We start from the raw sequence: 13,338 nt of genomic DNA, 5'->3' as shown, positions 1-13,338 counted from the left end.
GCTGCCTGCGTCTGACGTCAGGTCATCACATCACCACCGCGTGATGACACCTGATGTCCTGTAGCGGTACTGCAGGCTGTCAGTGGGCGGCACCCATAGAGGAGTCGGCTTTCTGGGCTCTTTTACCCTGTGTGTTTTCCTGGTCCCTGCTTCCTCCTGGATAAGCGGCTGGTCACTAGTAAGTAGGCAGCTCTACTTGTGACCTGTGACTGTCCCTAAAGAGTAAGGGACGGAATCGTGGGGAGGCGCCCAAAGATATATTAGATGGCTAGTGCATTAGAACTAACACCACTAACAACTAACTAAAACTACGGCGCCCACACAGCACACGGCTATTTTTAAAGGGACTCCGAGCTCAACTTATAAATGAAAATTGTACTCACCCGGTGCTTTCTCCAGCCCAGTGCTGGTCGGGAGGTCCCACGACGGCGTCCTCGCTCCTCTCCTAGGCCCCGCTCCGGAATGGCTGCCCGGCAGTAGCCCGGCGACACTCTGCCGAGTGTCGGGCTCCTTCTTCCGCGTATGACGTGGCTGACGTCATCACGGCGGCTGGCGTGAAAGTACGGTGCATGTGTGCTTTAATCGCGCATGCGCCGTACTTTCACACCAGCCGCCGTGATGACGCAAGGCGGCTGGCGTGGTGGCGTCAGCCGCGTCATGCTCGGAAGAAGGAGCCCGACACTCTACCGAGTGTCGCCGGGCAGCCATTCCGGAGCGGGGACTAGGAGAGGAGCCAGGACGCCGTCGTGGGACCTCCCGACCAGCACTGGGCTGGAGAAAGCCCCAGGTGAGTACTATTTTCATTTATAAGTTGAGCTCAGTGACCCTTTAAGGTTATCTGTTGTCTATTAACTTGAGGGGCTGTGTCTCATGAAACCCGTGGTCTACAGCATAACCATTTTTTAATAAATACTCCCTATATCCATCTGTGTGAGTCTTCTATAGAGGTAAGACCTCTTTTTAATTCATTTTATGTTGTTAGTTCTAATGCACTAGCCATCTAATATATCTTTGGGCACCTCGCCACAATTCCTTCCCTGTATCCCTACACCTCCCGGAGGTGCCAACCTCTACTACCCTGAGCGTCGTCTGACCAGTAGAGCGGTCCACAGAAGGAGAGCGACCAGGCGGTTCCAGTTCAGCCCGGGTGACCGAGCGGGAACTGTCCGATTTTCCCGTAGGCATATACGGTGGTTACAGGACTGCAACCCCCCTCCCCCTTGTGAGTATTCAATCATTAAATAATTTAACCCCCAGGGCACTTGCGAAACTGCACTATTGGGCTCCCGGTCCTCTTTCTTCCTACAGATAGAGGGACCCCACTTCCCTAGAAGATAGAGGGCCCCCGTCTGTAACACTACTAAAGAGTAAGGGTTCGTGAGTCCACGGGGTGGAGGGGAAAGGGGGCACAGATTTTACACCTTAGTCCTGGTTGCAATTTAGCCTACAAACTGCCCTGGCAGGTGCAGTACCAGCTTCCCTGTCCGGCTCTGGCGGAAATAGCTGAGCCTGATCGGGTATGCTGTACTATGCAGGCCAATCAGGCCAGGCTATTTCCACTGGAGCCCATGGGGGAAGGTGGTTTCCTCGTCTGCGCTGGATCCTAAAGGTAAATATCACTGCCTGCTAAAGGCTCTGTTGTCAAGTTTGTTGGCAGATTTTTGTGGGGAGCCAGCGCTGGATCAGGGGCTACACAGGAGGATGGGGCAAGCCTTATTAGGATCCCGAGGCTTCTCCCTCCTCCAGGGGGCACTTTTTTCCCTTACAGATGTCTCTATTAAGCTTGCCATAAGGGATGGAATTCACCACGGAATAGATTCACCAAATCAAAACTGCTCACAAGTGAGCCTCAAGACCATCTTTATTACAGATCTTGTGTAAGTCTGGTAATGGCCGGTTCTCTTTGAGTGTGCAGTTAGTATTTTGCTGTATCTGGTTGTCTGCAGATTCGAGCAATCAGTACAATGAAAGTTAAGTAGGTTTCTCTTTTCTCGTTCCCTTGCAGACCGTCGCCAACCTGATTGAGAGAAGACAATTTGAGACCAAAGAAAACAAGTGAGTGGCAGGGTTACTGTCTCCTTGTGCAAGCTGTACATAGACAGAGCAGCCTTGTTATGCTACAATAATGGTATATAGGTGCTTGCACATTGCCTGAGCCTTATCTGCCTGTGATTAGCTCAGACTCCAAGGAAGCTAGACAGCTCCCCCATCTGCTGACTTTGGGGCACTTCACTTATTTTGCTAAATCTAAGTCATGCTTTTATTGTTAAAGAGGAGCTGTTAGGTATAGGGTCTCAGAGAAAAAAAAACACATATATCAGTAGCTAAATATTGGCTTTACTTACATTACATATGCATTTCACTGTCCTCGTTTGGATTTCACAGGATTTTTATGTAGTATTTGCAGAGATTGATGCTCCTGACAGCTCATGGCAGGTTCCATGTTTGTTGTCTTGTATGAAGCCAATTGTGATGTCATATCCTCCCTCACCCTGCTTCCTGATGATTCCACTCACAAAAAAATGGTTCACAACACTACTGTGCAGTTAATATTAATTAGCCATGTGGCTAGGAACAATAGCGGACTCCTGCAGTATACTCTATGGAACCTGCCCTGTGAAAAGCACGTTGATTTTTCAGTGCTGGGAGCTTGGCTGCACTAGGTTACAAGCTGCTGTAACATGAGCCTGTAACTTCTCACTGTAAGCAGCCTTAGGGCGGGATAGGTAAATGAAGGGGAGGACCAAGGGAGTTCAGTGAGTAGAAGAAGGAGCCCCAGAATGCTTTGCAGTATCTGTTATGCGGCCTGTCGTTCTTAGGGGCTTGTGAATATACAGCCTTGCTGTTCAGCAAACATCAAAGTAAGAGAGATTTTTAACTTCAGTATTGCTTTTGCAGCCTGACAGTTACTCTTTAAAGAGAACCCGAGGCGGTTCCTTGGGGGGCAAATGGGACACAGTCAGCCATGTTCTCTGCTCCATGACATGCCTCTGTTTCCCCACACCGACGCTCTCTGCCAATCCCACCCCCCACCGATGCGCTATAGCCCCACGAGAAGTGAAACAATTTTTGTCGCTATCTCAGAGGGTAAATAGATGAGAGGGATTCCCTGTTCAAAACGCCCACTAGGGGCGTTTCTGCATGGTTTCCAGAGCTGCCATTGGACAGCTCTCTCCCTGGCCGAGCCCTCTGCCGCTCCCCCGCCTCCCTGCACACTGTGAATGAGAGAATCAATCTCTCCTTTCAGCGTCGTCACCCAGAGGTCTTGAAAGTGAAAGTGGAGCATTGCAGTCCACCGGAGCGGCGGTTTTGGCGGGTACCTGATTAATTTAATGAGCCCAACTCAAGCTCTCTTTAAAAGACAACTACAGTGCAAAATGTAACATTTAATATGCATCTGTATAAAATATATATATATATATATATATATATATATATATATATATATATAATTTTTTTTTTTTTTTTTTTTTTGCAAAACGCACTATATTTTTTTTCCTATGTTGCTGTCACTTACATTAGATTGTAAATATCCAACAGAATTGACAGGTGTTGGACTAGTCCATCTCCACATAGGGGATTCTCAGGTTTTTTTTTATTTTTAAAAGCATTTTCTGAATGGCAGTTGCCCAGTCCAGCTTTCTAAACTGGGTGCAAGTGAGAAGGGAGGCTGGCTGTCATCTTTGTATCTATCCATTCCAGGGAGTGCTTTTGTAAAGAAAAAAAAACTGAGAATCCCCCCATGAGGAGATGGACTAGTCCAAAATCTGTCAAATTTTAAATGCTTACTGTAAGCAACTGCAACCTAGGAGAAAAATCTATAGTGCATTTTACTCTGGGAAATGTTCTGCTTATACACATACATAATAACAGGCCGTCACATGACACGCATCACATTACACGCTGGCTGCCAGCGTGTGGTACGCTAGCGTCTCGTTTGACGGTCTGCTACTATGGAGACGCGATGCAGGAAGCGCTATGTACATGAGTTAACCCCCGCTGATCGCCCGCTCGTGACTCTGCAGGGAAGTAGGAAAGAGAGAGGAGAGGCTAGGAATGCGGCCCGAGCCACGCAAAGTTTGCCCAGGCTTGGCCTAGGGCCTTCTCAGCTGAGAATCTAGGGTTGTACAGGTGTCCTTTGAGGTTGGTGAATTAGTAGCCAAGTTTATTGATCCCTCCTTACTCCATCCCTGGAAGCCTCCTTTGTGCCCAGCGCCATTGATCCTCCTCCCATTGTTGCTCTGCATCATCACCCTCCGTACCGCGTTTCATCCTGGCGAGCAACACAAATTTGGCCCAGACTGTGCGTGTGTATGCCTGATGACTGGTCACTAGCCATAAAACTCCTGCATGTCAGAGAACCACTTCTGTGTGCAGGGAACAGATAAAAAGGTCAATAGTTCAAGATGGGAGCTGTAAAACAGTAAAAGACTTTGTCATTCAGCTAAGACAATAAAACAATACACTTTCATTTTTAGCTTTTAAAGGGAACCTTAATAGAAACAAATGTGCCCAGTTTAAGTTAGCTGCTACTTCTTCCAGCCCCTTGTAGTCCTTCAGGTCCCACACTGTTGTTCCATTCTGATCCGTTCAGCAGATCTGTTGCCCCTCCAAAAGTTGGCCAGCTGAGACAAGTTGCAGGCTAGTGACATTTGTGACCTTAGCCATGCACCACCTCTGTTACGCTTATGAAGCTGGGAGCATTCGCCACACGTGCAAAAGCAATTTTTATGAACTGTGCAAGCGCAGAACCCTCCCTGCCACAGGAGCCCAATTGAGGAGGCGTGTGCAGCCCAAGGATGTACATGCAGCTTTTGGAGGGGGCAGCTGCTAAATGGATCAGAGTTAAACGACAGTAAGGGAACCAGAAGAAGCCCTAGGTAAGTTAAAGTGTACCAGAGCTTGTGAAAAGAAAAAGTTTTACACATACCTGGGGCTTCCTCCAGCCCCATCCGCTCGGATCGCTCCCACACCGCCGTCCTCCGCTGTCTGCAGCTCAGGGAATCGGGTCCCATCACTTCTGTCAGTCGGCTCCAGTCTATGCAGGAGAAGTGTGCCCTCTACGTATCTCTCCAGCGCCTGCTGGAGAGATACTCAAACGGCGCACTTCTCTTACGTCAGACTGGAGCCGACTGACAGAAGTGCGGGGACCCGGTTCTCGTAGCTACGGGCAGCGGAGGACGGCGGCGTGGGAGCAATCCGAGCGGATGGGGCTGGAGGAAGCCCCAGCTATGTGTAAAACTTTTTCTTTTCACAAGCTCTGGTACACTTTAAACTGGCCACATTGGTTTCACTAAGGCTCCTTTTCACACTTAGTGCTGTGTTACCTTTTCTGCAAGCAGGGTAACGCAACAGCAAAGAAAGTGTATGGGGCCTAGTACACTAACCGTGACGCATTGCGCCGTAGGTTTCTGATCCGCCTCCAACCCACCGCGAAGTCAACAGCGCATTACCGTCAGATTTCTACGGCTATCGAATGCATGTAAGTTAATAGGCAATGTACAAACTTTAAATACGTTGACGGTGGCGCACCTGTTTGTTACAACGCAAATACAACAGGGAAGCCAGGAATCCCAATGACCTACTTTCTGTCCAGCAGGGAGTGTAAAACAGGCCTCAAGGTTCTCTTTAAACACAAAATAAAATTGTGGGATTCTTGGAAAGTCCTCTTTAGGTGTAGGAGGATAGATACAATTGTCTATCTCAACACTTTTCAAGTGGTTGGAATAAAAGCCTTCACCTGTTGCTGCAGTATTTGTTTTGGGTGGAGCAGCTCAGTGACTGTACCATGCCGTGTGCCCCACAGGCGTCTGCTGGAGAAGTCACAGAGGATCGAAGCCATCATTGCTTCCATGCAGGCGACGGGAGCTGAGGAGGCCCAATTACAGGAGATCGAAGAGATGATCACCGCTCCGGAGCGCCAACAGCTGGAGAACCTGAAGCGCAACGTCAACAAGTGAGTAGCTGATGGGAGCCCCTTCAGAGTATGGATGGTCAATGAGATGCAAATAATTTCGATTTGATGCAGCATTAGGCAAAATTTGAATGCAAATTTATGCAACTTAAAAATGAACCAATCAAACCCTGCTGAGGAAAACATTAGGGCTGGTTCAGACGGGCGTTTTTTGTGGCGTTTAACGCAGCGTTTCAGACGCAGCGTTTTTTGGGATCTACTGCCATCCCATGCAAGTGAATGGGAGCGTTTAGAGCTGGCTTTTGCAGGCTTTCATGAAAGCCTGGCGGTAGATCCCGGCGTTGCGTCTAGTCTCGAAAGCAACATGTTGCTTTCAGAGGCGGTAAACGCCAGGAAACTATAGCAGAGACCAGAACTGCTAGCCTTGAACGCTTCCCAAAAGCCTTTAAACGCTGGCATTTAAACGCTGGCGTTTGAACGCAATGCCAAGCGAAAGCTCAGCAGACGCCCGTGTGAACCAGCCCTTAATTGGTCCATTTTCAAGCTGCATACATTTGCATAATCCTGGATTGGTTTAATTGGACTATCTGTGATAGTCCTTAGATCAGTCTCTATACAAGAAGAAGGTGTGGCCACACTACACACCCTGTCAGGGAAAGAGGTGTCAGCACCTACCTGTGATAGTCCTCAGATCAGCCTCTTTGTACAGGAAGAAGGTGTGGCCACACTACACACCCTGTCAGAGGACAGAGGTGTCATCACCTACCTGTGATAGTCCTCAGATCAGTCTCTGTACAGGAAGAGGGTGTGGCCACACTACACACCCTGTCAGAGGCCAGAGGTGTCAGCACCTACCTGTGATAGTCCTCAGATCAGTGTCTCTGTACAGGAAGAGGGTGTGGCCACACTACACACACAGAGGACAGAGGTGTCAGCACCTACCTGTGATAGTCCTCAGATCAGTCTCTGTACAGGAAGAGGGTGTGGCCACACTACACACCCTGTCAGAGGACAGAGGTGTCAGCACCTACCTGTGATAGTCCTCAGATCAGTGTCTCTGTACAGGAAGAGAGTGTGGCCACACTACACACCCTGTCAGAGGACAGAGGTGTCAGCACCTACCTGTGATAGTCCTCAGATCAGTGTCTCTGTACAGGAAGAGAGTGTGGCCACACTACACACCCTGTCAGAGGACAGAGGTGTCGGCACCTCCCTGTGATAGTCCTCAGATCAGTGTCTGTACAGGAAGAGAGTGTGGCCACACTACACACCCTGTCAGAGGACAGAGGTGTCGGCACCTCCCTGTGATAGTCCTCAGATCAGTGTCTCTGTACAGGAAGAGGGTGTGGCCACACTACACACCCTGTCAGAGGACAGAGGTGTCGGCACCTCCCTGTGATAGTCCTCAGATCAGTGTCTCTGTACAGGAAGAGGGTGTGGCCACACTACACACCCTGTCAGAGGACAGGGGTGTCAGCACCTACCTGTGATAGTCCTCAGATCAGTGTCTCTGTACAGGAAGAGGGTGTGGCCACACTACACACACAGAGGACAGAGGTGTCATCACCTACCTGTGATAGTCCTCAGATCAGTGTCTCTGTACAGGAAGAGGGTGTGGCCACACTACACACCCTGTCAGAGGACAGGGGTGTCAGCACCTATCTGTGATAGTCCTCAAGATTAGTGTCTCTGACAGTGTGCGTAGGTGGCCACACGCTGTTACTGTACAGAGGACAGAGGTGTCAGCACCTACCTGTGATAGTCCTCAGATCAGTGTCTCTGTACAGGAAAAGGGTGTGGCCACACGCTCTTACTGTACAGAGGACAGAGGTGTCAGCATCTACCTGTGATAGTCCTAAAGCCCCATCTACACGATACGATTCTTTGTGCGATTTGATTACGATCCGATTAAATCCGGCATGTCCGACCGGGATTTGATTTGATTCAATTCGATTTGCCATTGTTTCGCAATGGCAAATCGAATTGAATCGGAATCGCGATCGGACATGTCGGATTTAATCGGATCGTAAATAGAATCGTAATCGAATCGCACAAAGAATCGTATTGTGTAGATTGGGCTTTAGATTAGTCTCTCTGTACAGGAAGAGGGTGTGGCCAGACTACACACCCAGTCAGGGAAAGAGGTGTCGGCACCTACCTGTGATAGTCCTCAGATCAGTGTCTCTGTACAGGACCAGAGTGGAGTGTATGTTACACTAGCTGACCACTGAGTTTAGTTATATGTTTTCCTGCATTAAAGGGAGTACACTCACCTAGGGAGAGGGAAGGCTCTGGGTCCTGCTATTTAACACTCGTTCTGGCGCAGGGAATGCAGCAAATCCACTTAGAATTTCATGCTGAACAGGACTAAATAAGAAAAACGGGTAAAAAAAGAGACTTCAGAGTCGTCCCCCCCCCCCCCCCCCCCCCCCAAAAAAAAGTTTTTTACCTTGGGCTTCTGCCAGCCCCCTGCAGCCTCCCTGTGCCTGCGCTGGTATTCAATGATCCTCCGGTCCCCCGCCACGGCTCAGTTTAGTTACTGCTGACTTGCAATTCAACCGGCCCTGGCTTCAAGCGTCCTCGTACGCACTCCCCTCACCAGGAGTGTCCTGTGCATGAACAGTACTAAAAAACCTTATACTGTGCCTGCGCAGGTCGTTCCTGCAGGGGGGAATGAGGACGTGCGCGGCCCTGGTGGTCGACTTGCAGTAACGAAACTGAGCCGCTGCAGGGGACTGGATGATTTTTCAGAGACGGGGATAGCAGAAGCCCCAGGTAAGTGAAACTCTTTGGTGGGGGACATTACAGGTTTCCTTTTAACCTCTTCCCGAACGCCTAACACCGATTGGCGTCGGGAAGGTGGCAGCCCCGGGACCACGTAACGCCGGAAGGCATCCAGTCCTTGGGCGGAGTTTTGCAGGGGATCACGCGCATCGATGCGCATGCATCCCCAAGGTCTACCAGGAGACTGTTAGACGGTGAAACCGTTGTCTATTTACATTGTACAGCGCTGCTATCTACGGCAGCGCTGTACTGGGGACAGCCCTGTCACTCAGCTGTCCCCTGGAGTGGCCCACAGAGTGATCGCTCTCATAGGCTGATGTCTATGAGAGAGGACAGCTGGGATTTGAGGGGAGGGTTTAAAAAAAATAGTACATTTTTATTTAAAAAAAATAAGAAATAAATAAAAAAAAAACATCAACAATAGTAGCCTGCAGCAGCAATCAGAGCCCACCAACAGAAAGCTGGTGGGCAGAAAAGGGGAGGGATGCATCTGTGTGCTCAGTTGTACGGCCGTGCAGCGAGCTATTCAAGCTGCAGAGCACTAAATTGTAAAAATTAGCCTGGTCACTAGAGGGGTTTAAAGGGAACCAGAGGCCCCAGGAAATATACATACCTGGGGCTTCCTCCAGCCCCATACGCACGGATCGCTCCCACGCAGCCGTCCTCTGCTGCCTGCATCCGCCAGTACCGGGTCCCGTCATGGCCGGCAGACGCAGCCAATTGTCCGCATCACACGGCGCTCCCTCTATACAAGTACGCGTGAGGCTGCCTACTGCGCAGCCACATGCGTACGGGTATAGAGGGAGCCCCTGTGATGTGGACAATTGGCTGCGTCTGCCGGCCATGACGGGACCCGGTACTGGCGGATGCAGGCAGCAAAGGACGGCGGCGTGGGAGCGATCCAGGCTTATGGGGCTGGAAGAAGTCCCAGGTATGTATAAAAGCTTTTTTTTTTTTTTTTTTTCTTTTTTTTTTACGTTCCTCTCTGGTTCCCTTTAAAGGGACTCCGAGAAACCTCTCATGGGCATGCCTTTAAGGAGAGTCTGAAGCGAGAATAAAACTCGCTTTTTCCCTTATATTCAGCAGGGGCATGAATGCCCCTGCTAAAACGCCGCTATCCCGCGGCAGAACGGGGGTCCTTTACCCCCCAAATCCCCTCCGTGCTGAACGGGGATCGCTTCCTGCTTGAGGCAGAGCTAACGGCCGCAGCCCTGCCTCTCAGCGCGTCTATCAGCGCTGATCGCCGCCTCACCCCGCCACTCTCAGTCTTCCTTCACTGAGAGGGGCGGGGGAGAGGCGGAGATCCGCCGCTGATAGATGCGCTGAGAGGCAGAGCTACAGCCGAAAGCTCTGCCTCCATGAGCAGCAAAATCCACGACCAAGTTGGTCGTGGATTTTGCAGGGGGGGATTTGGGGGGTAAGGGACCCCCGCTCTGCCGCGGGATAGCGGCGTTTTAGCAGGGGCAAACATGCTGAATATAAGGGAAAAAGAGTTTTATTCTTGCTTCAGAGTCTCTTTAAGCCAGCCGACTTCCAACAAAGTCGTGCTATGACCCCTCTGGAGGAGCCTCTTGCAATGGCCATGCGTGTCACTTCCTCTTCCTGCTTCATTCAGTGATGCACTTCTCTAACAGAGAAGACAGGAGTGACCCGGAAGTTATAACATAGCCAAGATGGCAGCCGCGATTTTTAAATTGAAACTGAACGAAAATTATTTGGTGTAGAACGGCGATTCAGGCATCAAATGAAAGAGGAGATCACAAGCTACATAAAGGTATGCATCTTTAAAGGATTTATCAAGCTAAAATGTCCTGCGCAGTTCGCCGCTCCCCACGTGGGTATGATTGACAGCGGCGCTTTGCGCAGCTGCAGTAAGGTCGACTCCGCGGTCGGCCTGAATACCGAGCACGGAGACCCGGACAGCGGTCGGCGTGGGACAGTCGGCTGCAAGGGGCTGGAGAAAGCCCCAGGTGAGTAAAGCTCATTTTTTTCTTTCTCTGCCTGAAAGAGTTAAATATAAGGTATGCAAGTGGCTGACTCAGTCCTGACTCAGACAGGAAGTGACTACAGTGTGACCCTCACTGGTAAGAAATTCAAACTATAAAACACTTTCCTAGCAGAAAATGGCTTCTGAGAGCAAGAAAAAAGTAAAAAAGGGGAATTTCTTATCAGTGAGTCAGGACTGAGTCAGCCACTTACATACCTGATATTTAACGCTTTCAGGCAGAGAAATAAAAAAAGGAACACAGCATAGTTATTTGTGTGCTAGGTACTGTACATACACATGTCTATCTCATTATGTCACATTTCAGTTCGGGTATCCTTTAAGTAATTTGCAGTACTGGTCGGAGTCTTAAAGGCGTACCCATAAGAGGTGCTCAGAGTCCCTTTAAACCTATGGTCCTGAAGGGGTTAAAGCAGCAGGGACAGCCATACTATACCAGGAAAAAAAGCACATATATATAAGTAGAGAAATACTTGATCTACTTACATAACACATGTATTGTGCTGTCCACGTTTTGATTTCAGTGAATTTTATATAGTAAAAAAAGAGAAAACTGTTAAAAAAAAATAACGTTAAATGAGGGGTTTTTTTTTATCTCCTCCCACAGACTGGATGCCAGTGAGCTTCAAGTGGACGATACCATCTTCATACTGGAGGCATTTATTAGCAGCACAAAGGCCCGCGTCTGAGCGGAAGACCAAGGCCTGATCACCATCCAGTGAGATGCGAGTAATTAGAGCAAAGCTGAAGCGGAAATAAACTTCTGAGATGATGAATTGTATGTGTAATACAGCTAAGAAATAGAACATCAGTAGCAAAGATCGGAGTCGCATATTGTTTTCCAGTACATGAAGAGTTAAGAAAATCCTCAGTTATCTATGCAATAGAGCTTCTCTGAGATATTAGACCCACTGGATGGAATACAGTCCTGTTTTCTGAAGCACTTAGCCAAGAAACAGTGAGAGACAGCTTGAGATAAGGCTTTACTGCAGGAAAGCTCAAAGGGTCATTATTTCTGCTGTGTTTTATAGCTTAAAATACAGAGTGTGGTTTGTGAACTACAAATATCAGAGAATGATGCCGTGTTACAAAAATAAGATATGATTGAAAATAGAATTATGAGACTCTTGTCTTTGCTACTAATGTTCTGTTCATTATCTGTACTACACAGACAATTCACTATATCATACGCTTTTTTCCCGCTTCAGGTTTGTTTTAAAGGAGTTATCGGGCAATCTACACAAAATAAGTGCTACTTACCCGGAGCTTCCTCCAGCCCCAATCTCCCAGCACGTCCCTCGCCGCAGCTTTGCCGTCAGCCGTTCGCAGCAGCTCCCTCCCGGTCCTTGGCGATAACGTCAGGCTGACCTGGCGGTTGTCTAGTACTGCACCTGCGCGAGCGGCACTGTCCATCACCGCCACGTGGACCGGAGCGGACTAGTTTTGTGCCTGCGCAGTACGCTCCGGTCCACGTTGCGGTGATTGACAGCGCCGCTCCCGCAGGCGCAGTACAGGCACTTATTTTCTGTATATTGCCTGATAACTCCTTTTAAGCTTGCATGCAAATTGTATTTGGCTTGGACGTAGGCCAGTCAAAATCCATAAAGGTGCCCATGCGTTACTCGATTTTCCTGAACGATCAATCATTCAATTTGATTGTTTTATCGAAGAGAACCGATTATGTTCAATTCTTCTCGACCGAGGGAAAATGGACAATATCTTGTCAAATCAAGCAATTTACTCGATCGAGCAGGATGGAAAGTATTGGTCGATCGTAAAGGAATCTGATAATAGTCACATGATTTTGACAGAGCATGGCAACACAACATCCTTCTGATCGATTTAGTGAAGGAGAATTGATAGGATCTCGGTTGCAGTGTGTGGGCCGCTATTCGATTGACTTTCGATTGACCACAATTGCCCAAATAATCACTCGACAGAAAATCGAGTAATGTTATGGGTACCTTTAGGAAATGCAATATATTGTCCCATTTCCAAACTGCCTACAGATCTGCATGGAAGCCTGAATTCTGATCATGTGATCGCCCCTCTGTACCACCCGGCAGATTCTGCACAGCCTGATCTCTGTTCCACATTGGAAACATTGGACTAATTGCCGTTCTGTTCTGAGGCTCCGCCCAGCGGCCATTTCCCTTTCCCTTCACAATGTTAGAAAATGAGGAAGTCTTTATGATGATAATAAAGATAAACTCCTGTTGCACCACCTGCTTGGTTCCTCTCCTCCTCTTACTAAACAGTGTGAGCCTTTATAGTAAAAATACATCTATTGATGGCCAGAGTCCACCAAGAGACAGAGCTCTCTCTCTCTCTCTCTCTCTCTCTCTCTCTCTCTCTCTCACACACACACACACACACACACACACACACACACACACACACACACACACACACACACACACACACACACACACACACACACACACACACACACACACACACACACACACACACACACACACACACACACACACACACACACACACACACACACACACACACACACACACACACACACACACACACACACCCCCCCCCCCCCCCCCCCCCCCCCCAGTAGTGAAAAAGAGAAGGATCCCCTCAAGAAAGGATCCCCCAGGAGCCCATTCTTACTACT

At 48.9% G+C, this 13,338-nt stretch overlaps 1 protein-coding gene across 2 annotated transcripts in view; it reads left to right on the top strand.

Moving 5' to 3' along the window:
• POLR3C (RNA polymerase III subunit C) overlaps window positions 1-12,927 on the top strand; it is a 40,588-nt gene extending 27,661 nt beyond the window's left edge. For both annotated transcript variants that reach the window (XM_068252230.1, XM_068252229.1), the window contains exons 13-15: window positions 2,006-2,055; window positions 5,807-5,956; window positions 11,311-12,927. In XM_068252230.1, the coding sequence (XP_068108331.1) occupies window positions 2,006-2,055; window positions 5,807-5,956; window positions 11,311-11,392 (282 nt within the window). In that variant the 3' untranslated portion in view covers window positions 11,393-12,927. The remainder of the gene's footprint in view (window positions 1-2,005; window positions 2,056-5,806; window positions 5,957-11,310) is intronic.
• The last annotated feature ends 411 nt before the right edge of the window (window positions 12,928-13,338 follow it).

Source organism: Hyperolius riggenbachi, chromosome 9, assembly GCF_040937935.1.
Source record: "Hyperolius riggenbachi isolate aHypRig1 chromosome 9, aHypRig1.pri, whole genome shotgun sequence".
Classification (NCBI taxonomy): Eukaryota; Metazoa; Chordata; class Amphibia; order Anura; family Hyperoliidae; genus Hyperolius; species Hyperolius riggenbachi.
The sequence above is the reverse complement of the archived record's forward strand: the minus strand, read 5'-3'. Positions and strand labels throughout refer to the sequence as shown.